At 37.4% G+C, this 23,217-nt stretch overlaps 1 protein-coding gene across 6 annotated transcripts in view; it reads left to right on the top strand.

The window, feature by feature from the left end:
* Positions 1–23,217, top strand: part of LOC150100000 (uncharacterized) — a 206,416-nt gene that overhangs the window by 179,514 nt on the left and 3,685 nt on the right. For all 6 annotated transcript variants that reach the window (XM_090402364.1, XM_090402363.1, XM_090402368.1 and 3 more), the window contains one exon: positions 10,297–10,393. In XM_090402364.1, coding sequence (XP_090258490.1) covers positions 10,297–10,393 — 97 coding nt within the window. The remainder of the gene's footprint in view (positions 1–10,296; positions 10,394–23,217) is intronic.

The following is a 23,217-nucleotide window of genomic DNA, read 5'->3' as shown; positions in this document are numbered from 1 at the left end:
AGAAAAATACAAATTCTTGAATTTTTAAAATAAACAGTCTCATTATACAGGGTGATCATAAAGTCACGTAACCCAGAAATAACATCTCTTTCGAGATTAATTAGAAGTATATAAAAAATGAAACAGCTACAAATACAGGTTATACTCAGACTTATAACAAAAGAAGAATAGGAACCTCATTATAGCATGTGTTGAAAGTGGCCACCTCCTTTGTGAATGCAAGCTCGTTCTCTTTTTACCAGGTTTGATGGCATCTTGTGAAGCACTTGCACACTGATATTTTCAATCGCTGTTGAAATGTTCATTTTTAGTTCATCCAGTATGTGAGGATTATTCCAATAAACAACACCTTTGAGATATCCTCAAAGGAAAAGATCTGGTGTTCCTGGAGGCCACAATTCTTTTGAGATGAGATGGTCACCAAAAAATTCTTGCAAAAAATATACAGTACTGTTTGATGTGTGGCACGTGGCACTGTCTTGGTGGAACTAACAATGGTGTTCATGGACCTCAAGGAGTGCCACGAACTGTGTGATGATGTCTTGGTAGACCGAATCATTCACCGTCCTTTCAAAGAAAACAGGTTCCACTATACGACGCTGTAATATTGCACCAAACTCCAATTTTTTGATAATGCAAAACGTTTTCATGAAAAGCATGTGAATTTTCACATGACCAAATCCTATTGTTTTGATTATTCACATACCCACTAAGATGAAACCAGGCCTCGTCACTGAAGAAACTCTATCAAGCATCTCTATACTACATTCTTTAATGAATGAGCATAATCATCTGTAGAAGATTGTTCACTTGCCTTTATCTGGGTCCTTTAGCTCATGGATTGAGTGCACACTATATGTATGGATAAATGTGAAATGATCTTGCAGCTTTCTGAGCACTACCATATGACATTGATGATTGCATGGCAAGTTTCCTGAGGTTTTTTTCTGTTGAGGACTGCTGCAGTGCTCTCTCATCCATTTTATAGTCAGTTAAAATGGCATGTCTTCTGGAGCGATTCCTATTGGTAACAGATCCAGTTTTCTAAAAACGGCATGCTAATCTCATTATCGTTGACTTCTGAGGGACTGCTGTACCTGGTTATTTCTCGTGAAATTCCTCGGCAACAACGCATGCGTAAGAACAATTAGTAAAATAACTTTCCAAAATGGAAACTTTTGGAAGCTGGGATAAAAAAAAAATTTCACTTCCATAATGAACAAAACTACACTGAGAACAATCTGTACACGTCACAGTGAACTCGGCATCTCCAAAAGTTTGTAATAATATGATGGTGATATCTAGTGGCATAAGGAATGATTATAACAATTTGGAAACAATTAGTACAAATTCCAACTTTCGGTTGCATGACTTTATGATCACCCTGTATAATTACCTAAATGCTTACTCTGCCTAGTGATTTTAATGATAATTACTGTTTTCAAGTGTAATTTTTTGCTACACATGCTCAGGTCTCTCAGTATTTAAGGGACATCAGTAAATGAGTTCATCCAAGATGAAGTTGATAGTGTGTTCATGTGATAAATGTTTTATAACTAAAATATAAATTGAATTCTTGTAAAGAATTCAAATATGATTAATATTTTTCGGAAGGGGATCTTGTTACTAATCTTTGGGAGGTGTCTTCATACCTGTTCTAAAAGATACACTTTCTTTTTTCCTCTCTCTCTCTCTCCCCTGTAGATCAAACAAATGATTTACTTATCTCCATTCTCTTAAAATGAGAAATTCTTTCCCTTGCCCCCTATCAATGTTCAGAAGCCAAAGGGCTTTGTTCTGCTGTATTTGAGACTGCAGCTGTGTATGTCACAGTCTGCCCTAGCTGAACTAGACCTTAACAGTCATTTGCTTTTTTTTTAAAAAAAAAAACTATTAGTAGTGGGCAGTAAGTGAAGATACTGGGTTGTATGAAGTCCTCCACACAGAGAGTCTTTGAAGATGTCACATAATAATAAAATAACTTTGAAAATTTGCAGAATACATTCCCAGGAGTAAAACATTTTACCTAGTTGCTGTTATATTTGTAAATTTCAAAATCACATAAAATTAAACACATGTTCACATTGGCCCTTTTATTCATAAGTGAAATGGTTTATTTTCTAACTACTTCCTTAAAAATCTTATAGGTACATTTCATTTGAAGTTGTTTAATTTAATTTCACATCAATAAATGAATTAATAGTAACAATACATATTCAAATATGAATCATTATCGTAGCTAAGCAGTAATATTTGAAATGCATTATGGACAATGTTTATAAAAACCATTGTCACCACCATCTTAATTTGCAGATATATATATTATTATTATTATTATTCGTGACACCTCCAAGGAGTCCGAAGACTCATCGTGGGAGGACACCTACAACTGCCTCAACCACTACACCGAACCTCAACTACGAATCATCTCCATCAACGCCATCTACCGCCCACCTTCACCACTACCACAACTAGTATTTTTTGTCTGTAAATTGCGTGTGTTCTGAAGGGCCGATTTGTCTGTATGCGGGATGAAAAACCCAAGTTTCCAGGATACTGCTGATGCATGTAGAGGATACTATGATAGTCCAAAATAATTAAGTTAAATTGTTACAAGCTTCCTGGCAATAATTTTCTATGAATAATTTCTTTTTAGTCTTCTAAAGCATTATCATTTCCATGTTCATATTTCCATAGGTGTTTCAATGATTCATGTTGAATTTTCTGGAACAAAGACTTATGAACTGGAATGCAAATAAATAATTTACTAACCAGATTAGTCATTTACAAGCTGACAGTTCAAGCTAACATTTTGATAATACACAGTCAACAAAGACAAGAATGAAATGACCCAGAAATCAAGGACAGTCTGCATAGAGAGAAAGTGGCACTCTGCATGGTAATTTCCGTTATCTGTTTCTGTACTCAGCCAACCAGAGGCCTGATTGGCCGAGTGGCTTGCATATCCACTCTCCAACCAAGAGGCTGCAGGTTTAAATCCTGCCATGGAAAAGGAATATTTGTGACTGTCCTACTAATTCTGTGTGGAAAAGGCATCTGTAATCCTAGCCACTTCAAGCAGGACTTCACTCCCAAAACCCAGTGAGGTATGGGAGTGACAATATCTACAGATGTTAAATGCGATTTTTTTTTAATGCTGACAGGAAGAAGGGTGGTGCACCAAATGTTATGCAAGATGATGTGATCTTGGCAACCTATAATATTGCATCAATAGAAGATTTTCACAGTTGCTGGGTTGGTCTTAACTTTACTATCACACTAAGACAAGTACCAAAACTAGAAATTACGATGAATATAGAATTTACAATCTGCTTCCTCCAAATAGTCAATAATATTAACATAGCAAGAATTCTGACCAAATCCAAACTTCCTAAAAGCAATATGCTACAGAAGAAATAACTGTTTGAAAAAGTCATACAAAAGTGACAACTAAAGCTGATAAGATGATTACAACACAAAAGTAGAATTCTCTAGATGACAATTCCACTTACTAAATTTTATTACAGATCAAGATCCCACTGTCTCAGAAAAAAAAAAGTTCATAAATTACTGAAAAAGTTACTTTTTTTCAATGAATAGCAAGATTTTAAATAAAAGATATTTATGAGAATTCTGCCTGAATATTTTCTCCCACAGTTGTTCATTTAACAATTCTCCATAGTAATTATTCCAGATATTCAAAATATCTTCATCTTCACTTTATCACCTTGCCATCTCTGGTTTCTTTGACAACATACTTTCTGCCATTTCTAATAGCCTCCAAAGCATTTTTCTGCTTTCATAATTATTATTATACCAAACCTTTGCAGTCAACAGACTCATTGTAGGCAATCTCACTCAATGAGCAACATATATGATATTGAACCTTAAACTCATTCACACTCTCAGCATTCAACTTGCTCATTCTCACCATGTAAAAAATCTACCCCTCACCACCACACACTTGTACAACTTTCAGGAATTGCTTCTCATTCTTTCCTTTCACTTTTTATATAATTCCTTTCATATTAATCCACTAAAATTCCTATCATATTACTTATCAGAATTCAATACATACATACATCTTCAAGGCCCATGCTTCCTAATTGGGTTGTGGGGGGCAACAGCTGCAAGAGGAACTTCCAATGGTCACGATCCTCTGCCACCAAGCTCAGGTGTTCTGGTGGGATTCCCAAATTTGTCCACCCAAGGTTTTGGATATAATCTATTCAGTGAGTCCTTGGCCTTCCACATGACCTCACACCCTCTGGCTTGGCAAAAGAGGGCCTGCTGAGGGAGCCCCTCTTGTGGCATTCTGACCAGGTGCCCATACCAATGTAACTGTGATCTCTCAACACGGAGAAGCAGCAGTTGAGTATTGAGGGTTTCCTGAATTGCAGAGATTCTGACTCTGTCGAGTTTTGTCAGCCCCACAACCAACCCCTTGAAGGAACCTCATTTCAGCCGCTTGGATTCGTGTCTGCATTCTTTCGGTCATTACCCAACTCTCATGACCATAGGTGAGGATGGGGACATAGACTGTATTGAAGACAGCCAGTTTTGCCTTCTGGCTTAACTCCAGCTTCAATACTACCGAACGGCCAAGCTCCTGCAATACTGAGCTTACTAAGCCAATTCGAGTATCTAGCTCTATGTCCCATTTTCCATCATTCGTGAATATGGACCCAAGGTATTTAAACTTCTCCACTTGCCTCATTGGGATTCCACTTACATTTAGAGTGCACCGGGATGGTTGTCTTGAGACCACAAATGTTTCAGTTTTGGCCACACTGATCTTCAATCCGGCATCTGCACAAACAGCTACAAACCTATCCAGGGTCCACTGGAGATCATCTGTGGAAGAGCTAAGCAGAACTAGGTCATCTGCAAAAAGCAGACGTCCAATGCTACATTTTCCAATTCTGACACACTCACTGCCTCGGCTGTGCCTATCAATCCAGTCCATAAATATTATGAAAAGGAGGGGTGACAGAACACACCCTTGGCGGAGGCCAACGGAGACTGTGAAAGGTTCAGACTTTGTGCTGTTTACCCTGACACAAAACTCTGGGCATTCATACAGGGACTTGATGGCAGCTAACAGTTGACCATCCACTCCATACTCCTGTACTACTTGCCAAAGCTTATCCCTAGGAACCCAGTCATATGCCTTAAACATGTGTAGACATTCTTGGCATATTCCCAAGATTTCTCAAAGACTTGCCTTAAAGTGAAGATTTGGTCAGTTGTGCTTCTACCAGGACGAAAGCCACATTGTTCTTCCTGAACTTTGACTCAACTATGTGCCTGCACCATCTTTCCAAGCACTTAGCATACACTTTCCCAGGCAGGCTGAGCAGAGAGATGCCACGATAGTTACTGCAATCCTTCTGGTCTCCCTTCTTAAAGACTGGTATTATTATGCCTGTCTGCCATTGCTTTGGTGCTCGCCCAGATATCCAAGCAGCCTAACACACTCGAGTCAGCCAGAGAACACCGTCTCGATTTAAGGCTTTTAGCATTTCGGGCCAAATTTCATCATCACCAGCAGCCTTGCCTGATTTTAGCGATTTTATTGCTAAATGGACCTCTTCTGCTGTGAGACTAGTCATTGCCCCAATCTGCACCTCTTGGATGTCCACAACTGCTGGGCCAGCCACCCGGGTTAAGAAGGCTCTCAAAGTATTCCCTCCATCCGTGGAGGATATCCTTCTCGGTTGTTAAACGTGCACCATCAGAGGGCTTAATTGCCCTTGCTGTGCACGATTTCCTCCCTCGAAGGCAGCGGATGGTCTGCCAGAATACTTTGTTTGCATTTGCATAGGATGAGTCTAATCTTTCTCCAAAGGATTCCCAAGCCTTCTGCTTTGCTGTCTTTACTGCATTAGCAGCAGCTTTTCGTGCCTCAGCATACCGCAAACGCATCTCAGGTGACCTGACTCTAAGCCATGTTAGGTAGGTCTCCTTTTTTTGCTCGGAAAGTTTTTCGGACTTCTTGGTTCCACCAAGGTGTCCTTTTCTCACTGCCCGTTGCCATGCCAAGCCGCTTTCTGCCACACCATGAGAGTGCAGAGGCAGTGACAGCTGTTCTGAACAGCTTCCATTCCTCCTCAACATCTGCAGTATGCTTGGGAATCTCTTTGAACCTGGAGGAAATGTCATCTGCAAAATTCTTCCTCACAGCCTCATTTTCCAATGTCTCCCATTTCACGCAGTATAGCTGCTTAGGCCTACCAGCGTTGATGGTAGCATCTGGTTTCTGAAACCGTAGAGTGCGCACAACAAGGTGGTGGGCAGTTGACAGTTCTGCCACTCTTCTCACACGAACATCCAACACTGAGGAAAATAGGTCTGCTGAGACTATAAAGAAGTCAATCAGAGACCTTTGTTCTAGTCTATCCCTGTACCAGGTATACTTATGGACTTCTCGGTGCTGGAAGGTATTCATTATGGACAAGCTGTTAGTACAGCAGAAGTCCAATAATTTCAACCCATTCATGTTAAGGTCAGGGGCACCGTTCCTCCCAACCACACCCCTCCATGTCTGGTCATCTGTTCCAACATGTGCATTGAAGTCACCCATTAGCAGGACTGATTCCATGTCTGCCACCCTGTCAAAAGCAGCATCCACTTCCTCTAGGAAGGCAGAGTATTCTGACTCCAGATTAGGTGCATAGGCTTGCACCACAGCCAAATCATGGTTTTTCATCTGAAGCCTTAACACACATACCCGTCCCCCCAATGGGATCCACTCAGCAACACAGTTTGACAGCTGGGGGGATTGTGAGTATTCCCACACTCGCCTGAGCAGACATTGTCACGCTCACACCAGCGTAGTAGAGCTTCCACCCCTTATCCAGGTCGACAGTTCCAGAGCCTCTCCTCTTGGTTGAAGAAAGCCCGACTAAGTCCAGCCGGTAGCGCTTGGCTTCCTCAACCAGTTCCAACTCCTTTCCTGTCAGAGAGAAGATGTTCCAGTTGCCTAAAGCCATAGTCTGGTGCTGTTGTCGTTGCCATTTCCGTCCTTTTGCAGAACCATTTCTTTGCGCTACCCCTAAACACCTCCCCAAACGGGTAGCGGGCCCATTGATGAAGTTTCCTCTAGCAGAGTGCTGTCTAAGGGAGACTGTAACATATTTTTCGAACGGGTCTCTCTGCCTAAAACCCGAACGCGTCCCTTGGTAACCTGCATGATGGATGATGCGGTATGAGCATTTTTTGATGGCCTGATCATGTTACAGTGTTTGATAATGTCCTGTTAGCACAAGACGAAATGACATAGAAAAATAGGAAAGATTCCCCTCGAATACTCTAATAGCATTCAGGGGAAGGAGCAAGAAGAGAAGAAAGAAAGACGCAAGGGAGGAAGAGGAGGGACCAGTCTACAGATAATATAATATAACAGATGTATATTACATGAAGTAAGGCATGTTCCAGCATCAGGTACCTTGGGTTTGCCACACCCGCACTCAATAAAGTGAGCCCCTGAGGCAATCAGAATTCAATATATATATATATAATTGTACAAGTTGATTCTGTGTTAAAAAAAACATGGATTCTGTCAGTGTTGGATAGACATCCCTAAGTCGTATTCTTCCTGATAGTTTTCCTACTCTGAGTAAATCATAGCTCAGCTAGAGCAGTAACATTCATGAATTCTGTGGTATTCCACCAGAATATGACTTATGGTTAGATGAATATTAGTGCTTACACATAGGCAGTGCCAGATTAAGGGGCGAGCTGATCACGCACCAAAACTAAGGCCAGCACTCCTTCCAAAAATAATGATTTGCAATTTTCAAATTCAAAAACGATCAGTTTACTTCCGGAAAACAATTTGAAGCTAGAAACTTTACAATTATTAAAAGCAACAGAGTTTGTCCCGGGCAGACTTCATGTGTGCCCAGGGTGCAAAATTATCTCGGTCCAGTACTGTACACAGGTGATTATCAGTGCTTAGTAAGATTACTATGATCTGCAAGGATCAATGGAGCCTAGCAAGAATAACTCTCTCTCTCTCTCTCTTTGTAATATAGACTTGATTGTCAATATTTAATTTCAAGCTTGATGTAATTTATTTGTAGTTCTTCCTTGCCAGGATGAGTGTTGTTAATAAATTTTCTTTTACTGGCAGTGTGTATCAGGGACTGACAAACAGTAATTGGTGATCTGAAATCAAGCAACTGCATCTACAGTAACTTTGATTCCAATGTGGCTTAAGATCCAAAATAAGTGAATGGAAGTTATTTTAAAGAATAATGTAATGAGGCGACCAAAAATTTAGTACACAATGTTTTAATAAAACATTCATAAAAAAGTGAATGAAATCCAATTTATCCAGAAAGTGAAAAAAAATCATTTAACTCCATTTTATGCCTTTCAAGTTTAATTGTTGGTTGTGATTGTGATAAATGATAATTAGATAATGTCTAGGGAATATGTCTATGGCAGTCTAGCATTTCCCCACCAATTCTATAGTGTCCAGGGCCACATGCATTAAGTGAAGCTTCATAATTATGTTTTGAAACAACACAATGCCTTTTGCTATTAACCAGTGCAGGATGTTAATGGAGTAGTGCATTAATGCTGAACAGATGTCCCTGTGACTGTTGGCTGGTATCAGCTCATTATGAGCAATACCAGTTGTATTCCATCCGATATATATATATATATATATATATATACACACACACACACACAGCAAATCTTCTGTTGATGAGTTGTGGGACTTGAAGTGAGTGGAGGTCATTGTATGATAACCAATGCTGTAATTATTTAATGTTACTGTATATTAAGCCATTTTTCACCATCTACCAACAACACTCCAAAAATTTCTCATTTGCAGTGCCCATCTGTTAAGTTTGTGCACTTTTCCAATCAAATCTTTCCGCAGTAAAACTTATATATATGGATTGAATCTGACAATAGCAGCCATCAGTTCTTCAAGTGATTCATTACTCAATGCAGATTTTTAACCATTTCTGAGCTGTATATTCATTCATTATCTTCTCCAAATGCTGTACATACCATCTATTCTCAAGTCTTATAAAGTAAATGTGTTGTCACTTTTGACCACATTACCTTATCTCCACACTTGCTAGATATCAATGGACTCGGCAAGTGCATTGTTGAATAAGGGCTGTATACATTTCCACATTATTCCAAATACTGTCAAAAACCTCACCAACTACTTTTGGATATTTTACATTTTGAGAAAGTACAGGAAGATTGCAAACAACAGATCACAGAATCTGTAAAGAGAATGGAGGTGCAGTGTAGGTACTGTTCTGGTCAGAGCTAAATCGATACATCACCATAGTGAACAGCAAATCAATATACACTCAGTCCTTGACTTACAAGTCATCCCATTAACATGTTCAATTATCCCCTCACCCCTGCATCCCATGGGACCAGGATGTTATCAAAACATTATTTAGGAAATACTTTTTCCTCAGCCTATTACTGCTACTGATGGTGACAAAACTCTGAGAGACTTTCGAAGGAATATAACATAATACTTTGCATTGTACAAAGAATGTAGAAGCAGCATGGAGTGGGGTAACAGTAGAGTATATAAATGGCATTTGGAAGAAGCTACTAAAAATATGTGTTCATACATTCACAGGATTTGACAAACACAAAGCGTGATTTCAGGATTCCACCATGGTTTTAAAGAGGGAAAAACAATGTTTCTGGAATTGCAGATGCTACTGTCCAAACTATCTGTCTCTACTTCATTGACCAACGTTGCTGAATTAAATTCTATATGTTGTGAGAATGTACTCTCCAAATACTTTTGCCAATTTTCACCATGGCATCTGTAAAGAAGAACATGGTTCACAGTGATATATATTAGAGCACACAGGGAAGTGATTACTTTCATGTGTTCTCTTTTACTTCCCCATAAAAACTAATGGATGGCAGTTTCAGATTATGAGATTGCAAAACAACAGTGTTAAGGGATACAGTATTTTTTTTGTGTGTGTATGTGCATGAATCTTATTCATGATATACATCATTAATAACTGCAAAGTAGACTAAGGGTTACATAATCCAGAACCTCTGCTTTAGTGACTAAACATGGGACTCTTAAGCTATTTCAGTGATCCAATTAAGCAAGGGGAGTCTCAAACCATGTAATGAAGTTCATCTCTCTCACCCGAAGACATTCACAATAATTCATCTCACAATGGTATTTTGTTTAAACTTAATTTTAATTTAGCCTATGATGTGTCTGATTCAATGTCTATTACTAACAGAATAAAAGACTCACAAGTGTTTTTATTATTTTTATAGGTTTAATGGTGCTGCACAGAATAAGAATGTTGATGTAACTGCTGATGTTACCAAACTTGTAAAAGGTATAAAGGACCATGTAAATCAATTAACCCAGGTAATTTTTAAAATTCACTTAACAAAGAGTTCAGTATACCACAAAAATAAATCAATTAACCCAGGTAATTTTTAAAATTCACTTAACAAAGAGTTCAGTATACCACAAAAATATCCATACACACACACACACAAAACAGATGCACATGAAATGACAATTAATCCACAATATTTAGTTACCAGTTTCTGATCATGTTGTTAATCAAACTGGTAATTAAAGTCTGGTCTCTGATTTGATCAGCTCTTGCATTTCAATCTTCTAAAGGACTCCTACTTCATGCAGGCATCCTATGTTTTCCTGTGGGTCTTTTTTTCCTGACATTTTAGCTTCAAACACTTGTTTTGCTAATTTTCTGTTTAAGTGATCATGCCATCTTGAATTAGTTCTGATCTATTTCTGATGTTAAGAATGTCAAATTCCTTAATCTTCACTTTTAACATTCACTAACATCAATTGACATCCATAATTTTCTTCATAAACCCCACATCTAGTCTTACTCTGTTTTATTTCCAACCTAGCTGCCTGATCCATATGATAAACACTGGTTTGAAAGTGTTGGCTCCAATAAATTTAATTCAGCTGCTTCTGACTATGCCAGACTTCGTTAACCTATTTTGTCCTCTTCAGTAAAAATTGTACCTAAAATATCAAGTGTATGCAACTAATTCTATATGTTCACTATTAAGAATGAAGTTGTTTTCCTATTTTGTATTGTCAATTTTTATATAACTAAATTTATTATGACAAATATTTAATTTAGCTAAAAGTGGATTTATTAAGGCAAATGTCATCTACATGTACTAAGCTCAAGAATACCACTTTCTTTAATGAAGTGGCCATAACAACATCTATCTTCTGTACATTAACCACCTTACCGGCTATTATGGATCAATTACACATCCTCATACACTTCGTATCCATCATATATTTCAATATAATATCAATGGCATTACAATTTTAATATGTACTTCGCATCCATGATAACTTTGATGGCTATAGACATCTTGGCCGGTAGCGTGGTTAATTCTAAGTAATGATTTGCAACAATTATCCAATATATGGATAAATATATCTGTATATTGCTCAAATTAAGTGGATATTGAATCCAACATTATTTGAAGCCTATTGGCTCTTTATCTCAGTCTGTATATTGCATTATATAAGGTTATGTACACTAAACATAGTATTTAACAGCATTTTATTATATTATTTTTTTGTTACCTGATTTTGCTGGATATTTTGTTTTTCAAGAGAGAGAGAGAAACATGAATGCAACAAACAATCAAACGAAATGGATCAGGGTGATAATTTTTTTTTTTTTTTTCTCAAAGGAGTTTAAAAAAGTGCCAATTACTCAGCAGAGTGCAATACTGAAGCAACTGCTGGAAGTGCAATCCACATAACAGTCAACAAAATAAAATCTTCACTTTCAAAAGCACATGCTTCCATTTCTCTTCATTTGGAAAATTGCAAAGTTTTAAATCCTGCAAAACCAAAAATACAGTAATTCCTCAATTACCAATATCAGGAAATCAATTTACCAGTCAGATAACTGAGAGATTATTATATTTAAATTTAGTGAAATGTGTGGTTTTATTCCAATTTTTCAGAGGCATAATTGTTCTGCCTGAAAATTAATCCCAAACTAGAGATACCTTTTTTTGTAATGATTACAGCCACCAATTCCTCTTCACTGTTCAATAATTGAAAAGATTTTTCAACCCTCAAAACAGGCAAATGGAGAACATACAGTTATTATTATTATTATTCAGGCCTCGATGGAGTCAAAAGACTCATCGTGGGAGGTCCTTCCTAAGAACATAGTCTGTCAAGAGTCATCGAGGGGAGGTTCCCCCCCCCCTAAGAAACACAAAGTCTATCATACCACTCCTTAAACTCATTGACCGTTCTCGCTCTCACCACTCCATCAGGCAATGCATTCCACAGTTCAACCACCCTCCATGCAAAGAAACCACTCCTCACCCTCTTGCTCACAGTTTCCTTTCGTAACTTCCAGGGATGGCCTCTTTTCATCACTCCTTCCCGCTGTTCAACCAAGTGAAAGAACTCCCCAGTGTCAACCCTGTAACCACCTCTCAACAGTTTAAAAGTCTCAATCATATCACCTCTCCTTCTTCTATCCACCAAACTCTGCAGTTCACATTCCCTCAGCCGATCCTCATAACTAACATTGTACAGTCCTGAAACTATCTTTGTCATCTGCCTTTGTATCCTTTCCACAGTTAATTTATCCCCTTCAAATCCTGGGGACCAAATCTGAGAACAATAGTCCAAGTGTGGTCTGATCAGAGACTAATACAACGGAATGATAACCCTCTTATCTCTGCAGGTCAGTGTCCTTCTCATAATTGCAGCAATCCTCTGTGTTACCTTCACCACCTTGGCAATATGTCCCCTAAACTTCAGGTTTCTATCAATCATCAACCCCAGATCTCTTGTCTCCCCCTACTTCCTCCAGTATAACTCCTACCATAGAGTATGCAGCATCCCATTAATGTTTCCCAAACCTCAAGACCTTACATTTTGCTGTATTAAACTGACACCACCCATTCATTTGCCCATCTATCTAGCTTATTCAAATCCTCTTGCAGGGCTACCACATCTGCACTATTTCTAATAATTCTTCCCAGCTTCGCATCATCTGCAAACAACTGAATATCCCCTTGCAATGTCATTGATATAAAGGTTAAACAACATAGGTTCTAGTACTGAGCCCTGTGGGACCCCACTTGCAACCCTCTGCCTCCTTGAAACTGCTCCACCATACACAACTCTCTGATACCTATCAGACAGCCAATCCTGAATCCAGTTGACCAATCTGACATCCAGATCCATGTGCTGCAACTTAAATATCAGCTTGTCATGTGGCACCCTGTCAAATGCCTTCGCTAAGTCTAAGAAAATGGCAGTATATGCATTTCCCTAATCTAATGTTCTTGTAACTTTATTATAAAAGGCTAGCATATTGCTAAAACAATAGCACCCTTTCACAAATCCATGTTGACTCTCACAGATAACATTACCCTCATCTGCCCAATGCTATATACGGTCCCTCACTACTTTCTCCAAGATCTTAACAACTACTGATGACACACAAACTGGTCTACAATTAGACACTTCCAGTCTGCTACCGCCCTTATGAAGATTTTTCATCTTCTTCCTAGTTGGTTCTCTAGGGATGTCACACAACACACCCTTATCAATTTCATTTGATCCAGATGCAATATCAATGTTTTCTTGTTGCTTACAGCTACTTGTATTTGCTACATTGCTCTCTTTTGGGGGTTTTATAAATCCAATCTTTAACCAATGATCCATACTTAAGAATTTGAAAGCTAAAAAAATTACCATAGTATTTACTCGAATATAACTCACTTTTTTCCCAAAATTAAAGCTAAAAAATCTTGATGCGAGAGATATATGCAGGGATTTTCGGAAACTAAAGTTTTCAGTAAAAATCCAAAAATGGTATGACTTACCAAGAAGCTCCTACTCGCTATTGCTACTTTTGGCATCAAGAAGTTTCCTTGATGCATCGTCAAAGTCATCTACCCAAATAGCTTCATCTTCTTTCCCATTATTTTAAGCAAAAATTACCAGTAATTTACAAGACTTGAGATACATAGAGCAGCTATGAAGAAGCATATATGATTGGTGCGGTATTAACAAAAGATCGCGCAAATCAAAGATAAATTAGCATTTCAACAGTTGAAATGCTAATTCCCTTCAACTGAATTCCATATCTGAAACACATTCACTATATATTTCTTAGTTTTAACACATTCACGACGGGGTGGCGTCAAGCACCACCCCGTCGTGAATGTGTCAAGCACCACCCCGTCGTGAATGTTGCACCGGCAACATATGGTTTTGCTCGAGTCTATACAGCAGTTTATGGTGGAGGGGAGATGTGATTCATTAGTTGGTGCTGTTTTTATTCCAGTTGTCTCTAATTGCACTATTTGTTGAGAAATATGATTCCTTTAATTATGCATAGCCGAAAATTGTCACGTACCCCCGGAGGCACACATACCACACTTTGAGAAACACTGGATTAACTGATAGCATCAACTACTGTCTACCTCAAATAGTTAAACTACATTTTGCTTGACTTCATCTGTAAAGAAGGGTGGTGATACACTCACATTTGTCAGATCTGAAGCTATGTCAGAACCTAGAATTCTGCTTTATGATCTGCTCTAGCTCAAACGCATTACATTTTGTTGCTTTCTTTTGCTGTCTTTACCATTTTGACTTTATTATTTAAGAATAATCTATAGTTTACTTGAGCCTCCGTAGCTCAGTCAGTATAGACCAGGGGTTCGCAATCTGCGGCTCTTTGAATGAATAATTGCGGTGCTTTTCGTTATTAAACGATCTATCTAAAATATAGAAATAAAAAAGAAATATTTTGTAGGTCAAATGACCCCTAACCATATGTCAATACTCAAAAAATGTCAGTTTACATTGGACGCAATCAGCCAGGCAGAGCGCTACTTTGTAGCAAAAATTAATCGCTACAAATTAAATTAATTTGTAACGAATGGTGATCGCGCACTTGGTTCGGACACATTTATGACATCACGCTAGGCTAGCACATGTAGCGCTTGCTGTCTGAACGTGTCCATCGTCTTCGCATATAGTGCAGGTGTGGTATGTAAATCTTTGTTAAAATAAGTAAAGGTTTTGTAGTGGACATTGCCGTGCTTTTATTTACTGGTGATTGTGTTAAAATAAGTAAAGGTTTTGTAGTGGACATTGCCGTGCTTTTATTTACTGGTGATTGTGTTAGGTAACGTGAATATTGTAACATTCAATTAAATATTAACAAAATAAAAATATTTTTATAGTATTTAAAATGTCAGCAAAGATGAGAAAGATAGAGTAGCAAATACAGCAGGATTTCCAATGTGTTTAATATGCCATGAAAAAAAGCTTTCAAATAATAAAAAACAGATATACAGACATTTTTTAAATAAACATGATACATTTGACAAAGCATATCCACGGGGAGATGAAAGAAAAAAAGGCAGTAGAAGAATTGCAACGCAGAGTAAACCTAACTAAATGTTCATTTTCCCAAATGGATAAAAGAATAAAGAAATACAACTATAGCTAGTTTTGTGGCTGTTCAGGAAGTTATTAAACGAGGAAAATCTTTTACAGACAGTGAATATGTAAAAGAATGTTTTATTAAAATGTCCAAATATCTTTTCTGCGATTTTAAAAACAAAGCGGAAATAATTACAAAAATAAAAAAAATGCCATTATCTGCTAAGATTGTAAGGGACAGAACTATATGAATGGCAGGAGATATAACAAACCAGCAAGTTACAGATCTAAATTCAACACCAGGATTCTCCATTGCCTGTGACAAATCATGTGATGTGGATGACATTGCACAGATTGTACTTATTTGTAGATACATAAACTCTCAACGACAGAAAGAATTACTCGATATACTGCTACTTACAGAACAAACTCGTGGAGAAGACATTGAATCTGCTGTTACCACTTGCTTGAAAAGTAAGGGTATTAATATTAACAAAATAATATCTATTTCGACCGATGGGGCACCGAGCATGAAAGGTACAAAAAAAAGGTTTTGTTTCTTTATTTAAAAAAGAAATTTTGCATGACGTGTTTTCCTTTCACTGCATAATCCATCAATAGATACTTTGTGCACAAACTGTTCCAAAAGAGATAACAGTAGTGATGGATTTGGTTGTAGAATTTGTTAACAAAATAATGGCAATACCGTTACATCATCGGAAATTTTGTGAACTTCTTAAAGAAATCAATTGCGAATATTCTGATCTTCTTCGCATAACAGAATAAGATGGCTTTCCAGAGGTGCGGTGTTGATGCGATTTGCCACCTGCCTTGGAGAGATTGTTGTTTCTGAGACAAAAGGACTTTGAATATGCACAGTTAGAAGATACTCATTGGTTACAAAAATTCTACTTTATGGTGGATATGACTTCCCATTTAAACGCATTAAATAAGAAACTACAGGGAAAGGGAAATACAGCAGTTTTGCTTTTAGAAGCGATTTTGTTTGAACAAAAATTATATTTGTGTGCGACAGACTTAGAGAAAGGCACATTACATTTTCCTACATTGAAGAAATATCAAGAACAAGCTGATAATTCCATAAATTTAGCCTTTTTCAAAGAAATTGTGGTAAATATGCGATCTGAATTTAATGGGAGATTTGAGGAGTTTAGAAAGAACAATACAACTATATAATTTTTATTGCGACCACTTGAAATTAATCCTGCCGAATTAAATTTTTCACCTTTTGCTGGAATTAATGAGGCTGCATTTCAACTTGAGTTAGAGGACCAGAAAACCAAGGATTTGTGGAATTTAAAATTTAGAAATCTTAAAGCTGATCTGGAGGAGTTGAAAAGATAAAAATCTACCCTTGCAATACAACACAAATGGTCTGAAATAGAAGATGTTAAAAAGCAAGATCAGATTCTATTTGACACGTGGAATTGTTTACCGGACACTTATATTCAGTTAAAAACATACGCATTTGGACTTCTATCGATTTTCGGATCGACATATTTGTGTGAGCAAATATTTTCAATTATGAATTTTATTAAAAGTTGAAAACCAACTAAACAACGCGAGTCTTTCGTCATGTTTGAAAATGAAAATTACGACATATTGAGAAACTATCCGAAGTTCAACAGCAAAAGTCACACTAAGAAGATATTTTAAATTTAAAAAATTAAAGAAATATGTGTTATTGGATTTTATACATATGCTTTTGTAAGGAGAAGGAAATCTCTGTTTTATTATTTAATATTTTAAAATATCATAATTTCATGTGACATGTCACCCGTGTTTTACAAGTATGATAATGTGTTATCGTAAAAAAAACAATGTGCAGCTCCCTAATTTTTTTTTAACATATCATTTTAAAAATGGCTATTCACTCCAAAAAAGTTGCCGACCCCTGGTATAGATGAAGCCCTTTGGTCAGAAAGACCTGGGTTCGATTCCTGTCGGTGATGTGTATCTGGTCTCTTTTGCCGAAAGGCGAGTTAGCCAGTCTCATATGGAGGTAGGGTTTTTTTTCACCTGGAAACTCAGGTTTTTTGTCCCCCAGAACAGGCAAACTTGCCCCGTGAACGCACATGGATTGCAGTCATGAATACGTCCCAGCCATATGTCGCTCCTGAGCCCAGCACATGGCTTTACAGCAATTGGGTGTGTGCGTGTGGGGGGGAGGGTGATCGTGAACTACCCTGTAAAAAATCTCACCAGGAACATTTTGTGAGCAATGCCTACAAAGTCACCTACGGTCGGAAATGATTGAAAGGGAAAATCACCATGGTTTACTTACCCAAATAGTGAGATCATCTTCCTTTAGTGTCCATAACTTTCTCCAACTTAAAGAATATTGCTGGCAGGGAAGTATTAACTGTCAGTAATGATCTAACAAAAACTGTTCACCCACCAACCAGAATATTAAATAATCCTCATTATTCTCCAACCACAGCTTTCCTCAAAATATACCATTATGGATATCACTCTTTCTCTTGGCAAGTAACTTAGACTGCTACAATGTCCATGTTTTTTCTACATCAACCAACCAGTTTCAGCTTCATGTCCTGATTACCATTTCTCTCCAGATTCAAATATCTTCCAAAGGTATAACAAAAATAAGATTCAATGGCACGAGGGCCTTCATTCCTAATTTCATACAAAATTCATGACTGCTAACCAAGCTATGATTTTTCAACAAGTACACCAAAGCAGTTCCAAGATAAAAATTTAGCATTATATACAGCCTACATACTTCAAACTGGTTTCCCTTCTCTAATTTCACAAAACAACAGTTGAACTTTCTCCATTAATAAGATTACTGGGTGCAACTTTTATTCTTCCATGTTTATACATGTCTGACATCCAGACAGTACCATGAGACTAAACTATTGCTATCAGGTGTCAAAACAGGAGTCCAGTCTTATTTTTATATCTTCATTTAATCAACTTCCTAATATATAAAAATCTCAAATCTGGCAAGTTTAGGAATACTGTTCTCACATTGATGTCATGTACAAAAAGCAATCCTAAGCAGGATTGATGCTATCTAGAAGAGGGAAATGTAATTAAAAGATGATCCTCTGAATCCTTTAGCATTATTTACTGACAAATACATCACATCCATAGACACCTCTATCTCCAAATTTCATTTAATCAACTATTTCTCATCTATATAATGCCTATTATTATACAACTCTGCCAGTTTCAGAATACTGTTTTTATATCTGATGCTGTGTGCCAATAACTATTCTAAACAAGATTGCTACTATCTAGAAGAGAAAATCTGATTAAAAGATGATCTGCCTTATCTCTCAGACTCCTTTAATCATTGTAATTGATGTCATATTTATGCCTCCCCCCCCCCTTTTTTTTTAATGTACTGCATTTTCTCCTGCTGCTTAGGTAGGAGATGAAATTCATTGCTTGGTGCGAGACCACTGTCCTGCTTACTGGAAGCCTGAAGTGTCTTGAAAAATTCCATGTTTGGTTTCTAGAGCAGGATTTCCAGGTTATGTAAAAAATACAATTCATGGGCCATGAAACAAATTAGCCACCCCTGTTCCTCCAAACATGTAAAAACATAAGCAGCTGCTAGTCAACATCCATACATGGCTCAGCTCCAAACTAATCAAACCAAATTCTCATCCTTCTTTCGTTCCGTCTACTTTTATATGAAAGCTGTTCAAGAAACACATCACCAAATTCCTCCTTTCCCTTGTCCACAAGTGTGCAGCACTGTATAATATATATCAGCAAACCTGTGGCAAGCAAGGTTTCTTGACACATGGCATACACTGATATACCAAATTTTTAACCTTAGATAAGTAAAACTTAGGAATAGCAGAACACAGTGTATGACAAGAGAGTTCCTCATATAGCTTTGAATTCCAATGAGCCATTTTCAGAAGTTTGTTTCAGGTGGTTCTAACTTACTGGTTGTGCTATATTTGAAATTTCAAAGATTACTGTTAAATATGGATGAAGGATGAACATGAAGATTCAGTGATTGAGATTATATTAAAGAATCATAGTCAGCTTGCATCCTTTATCTCTGACAGTCTTCAGAAAAGAAGATTATTCAGTGTATTAAGGATTTGCTGTGCATGGAACACATTTTTTCTCATAAACCTATCAGCAATTTAGCACTTACAAGCACAAGCTCTTAAAAAGTCTCATCAGTAGTGATATTAATTTTTCTTTTGAATATCTACAATTGCTGGCCTGGCTAGCTGAATGGTTAGCGTATCCGCTCTCTAGCCAAAAGGCTGCGGGTTCGAATCCCACCATGGGCATGGATGCTTGTGATTGTCTGCGAAAATACTAGTGGTGGTCGGCGGTAAATGATGAAGGTAGTTGATGTTGATGGAGACAGAGTTGTAGAGTAGGTGACCTCCCTCGATGAGTCTTTGGACTCCCCAGAGGTGTAATGTAATAATAATAAACACACAATGGATGTATAATACCTCTATTATAACTCCACACCCAAAAGAGAGAGAGATACCAGTGAAATAATAATAAAAAGAGATAGTTTGCCACCCATTTTCATACATTTCTCAACATAATCTTCCTTCCTTTCAATAATTTTTAGTGGCACTTAACTCATTACACGGTAGAATAAATTGTTTCACCATGATAAAATTCTTCACGTTGTTGAACCATATTTTCAAAATGGATAACCATCAGATGGGACTTCAATTTAGAAAACAATCAGCAGTCCAAAGTTTGACCTGCAACTTGACAAAAATGTTTTCCTTTCTTAAAATGAAGAAACAAACTGTCCTATTGCAACAGACTTCAGACTAAATGACTTAAAAATATCTCTCCTTTAGAAAATATTCACAACAAACAAACCAGACATAGAACGCTTTGTTGGACTTCTGTCATAACATGCAAAAATCACACAAATAACATTAACCAAGAGGATCCCCCAACACTACAAGAGAATAAAGATCTCCACTGCTAAATAAACTAACTTACCTACAAAGTGCTACTTTTAAAACAATAACAGATTTCTATCTTCCCTTTCTGAACTCTTTTTCAATATTCCATTTGAATCTAAATACACTACAAGATGCTTCACGGTTTTGAATAAAGAGTTGTGCTGATTCCTAGAAGTATACAAGTATTATACATGCACACTAGCTACAAACAGCTGGTTATCCCATGAACTTCTCCTTGTGTGGGTAGGACTAATGACATGTAAAATTCTTTTAGATAAGAACAGCTATACTCTTTTTCAGGTTATCTTGGAAGTAGCAGAATAAGGTACATCTCCAGCTTTTCTTACTATAGGTTTATGCTGCATAAAATAGTTCCTTAAAATTTTTAGGTTATCACACCATGTGGTACTTTGTATATAATCATTTTACTATTTCCTCACTTGCCGATACTAGAATTATGTGCGTTTCATACCATTAAATTGTTACACGGAACTTATTTTTGGAAAATGCAATTATCTATCACATGGTCTCTGACGAATGCCGACTTTACCCTAAACATGACAAAGATGACTAGTTGTGTTGGTTCTTGTATTCCCACTCACAGTCCTAAATTAGTAAGGCATCCTAAAGGCAAACCTCTGAGAAGCTCCAAAAAAGCATATCATACTAAATGTTTATGCTGGTTAACGGACGAGAAATCCTGATGAAACAGTGGGCAATATCGTGAAGAAAAAAACAGCAGAACTGACAGGTGTGAGCAAGAGAGCAGCATACCGCATGAAGAAGGAACTGACCACGATGGACAACTGCGTACACCAGGGAAGAAGAGGCCTATGCACACGATCGGTAAAATATGATGACTTTACGCTGTCAACAATTCATCAGAAAGTGCACGATTTCTTCCGAAAGAAAACAAAATTCCTATGATATATAAGGTAATGACTGCTGTAAACAATGAAGATCTCCCTCACATTTCATTAACAACTTACTGTTTGTTAAAGGACCTTGGTTTTGTTTATGTCACAAGAAAGCAATCATCAGCATTACTTGAAATGGAAGAAATATAATTTTATGGCATGATCAGTATTTGCGTTCCATCAGGAAATATCATCGCGAGGGACGAAAAATTTATACAGACGAAACCCAGGTAAATGCCGATCACACCTGCACTAAAGTTCTCCAGGACACAACAGTAAAAAGTGTTCATCAAGCATTTTCGTTTGGCTTAATGACAAGCCTGAAAGCACGGAGTGGAAAGGGGTCTCGTATATAACCATAATACATGCTGGCAGCGAAAACGGATTTGTACCAGAGGCCCTTGTAATTTTATGAGCGCAGAAATCACAAGGCGATTATCATAAGGAAATCTATGGAAAGCACTATGAACATTGGTTCACGAACATGTTTTTGCCAAACATTGAGCCTAACAGCGTTATTGTAACGGACAATGTGCTTTACCATTCTATCCGACTGGAAAATGTGCCATCTCAGGCTACATGCAAAAAGGATATTTAGAAGTGGCTGAAGGAATCTGTTTTACTTCTGATATGGTGAAAACAGAACTATTGAACTTGGTGGCAAATATCAAGAGTCAGTTTCAAAAATATCGCATTGACAGTATTCGCAAACAGAAAGGCCACACAGTTATTTGTCTTCCACCATACCATTGTGAACTGAACCCCATAGAACTCATCCTGGCACAAATTAAGGGGCATGTTACAGCTAAAAATACAACTTTCAAATTTTCAGATGTTGAAAGACTGGTCATGAAAGGATGTCAAAAAATTACTGAGTGCACATGGAAAAGTTGCATAACCCATATTATTATTATTATTATTATTGAAGAAAAATTCTAGGCCCTTGATGGAAAGTGTTTCACGGTAGATGACAGCTCTGAATCTTTATTTAGTGAAGATGCATAATGTAATGATACTATACACAGCCTGAGTGGTGATGAGGAGCCTCCTCATTAAATCAATGAAGGGATCAGAAATGTGTACTACACAGCCTGAGTGGTGATGAGGAGCCTCCTCATTAAATCAATGAAGGGATCAGAAATGTGCGTCGTGACGAGTGAAGTTCACTTCATAACGTAAACAATCACTGGTTATCTTAAGCCAGTTTATAATCATCTATACGACATCTACTTTTTTACAGCCTATCAGTTAATTCCAGAAAATCCAAAAGGCACACAGTTGTATAGTCATCTTGGCCATGCAATTTCATATTAGCAATCATAATGCAATGTTATACTTAGAATGGTATGATTCAGGCAATGACGGCTTTTAGGGGATTTTCTATGCATATGCTTAGTTACAAACGCAACGTGCCTCACTGTTGCCATAATAATAGTGAACTAATATCCCGCTACCTTTGGAAGCAATACTGCCTGTAGTATTTCTTTACTTCCAAGATAACCTGAAAAAAAGTATAGTTTCTTTAATGTCCCTTTCATTACATGCTGTCTCAGGTAATTATCTCTTAGCAGCTGTATAAATTTCATTTCCTTCACTTCCTCCTCCCAGTCTGTCTCCATAGTTGAAATTCTACATAATTATTTGATCTTTACTCATCATGCTAATTTGCCAATGCGATCTATGTTCTCCCTTATACCCTCTGGATTATAACAACAACCAATTATATGTTTCATCCAGTTGGCCTCTTATCTCACACCAGATAGCCTTACATGACCTGCCATCTGCATCCCTGCTCTCATGTACTTCTCTCCCCCATCCTGTTCCTTCTGTCTGCTCTGAAGATGTTATATCCTTTGCATCTTATCCCTATATCATCCTCAGTCAA

The sequence above is a fragment of the Typopeltis vanoorti genome, chromosome 13 (genome assembly GCF_054136105.1).
Source record: "Typopeltis vanoorti isolate ZY-2024b chromosome 13, IOZ_Tvanoo_1.0, whole genome shotgun sequence".
Lineage (NCBI taxonomy): Eukaryota > Metazoa > Arthropoda > Arachnida > Uropygi > Thelyphonidae > Typopeltis > Typopeltis vanoorti.
This window is presented reverse-complemented; position numbering and strand designations above follow the sequence as displayed.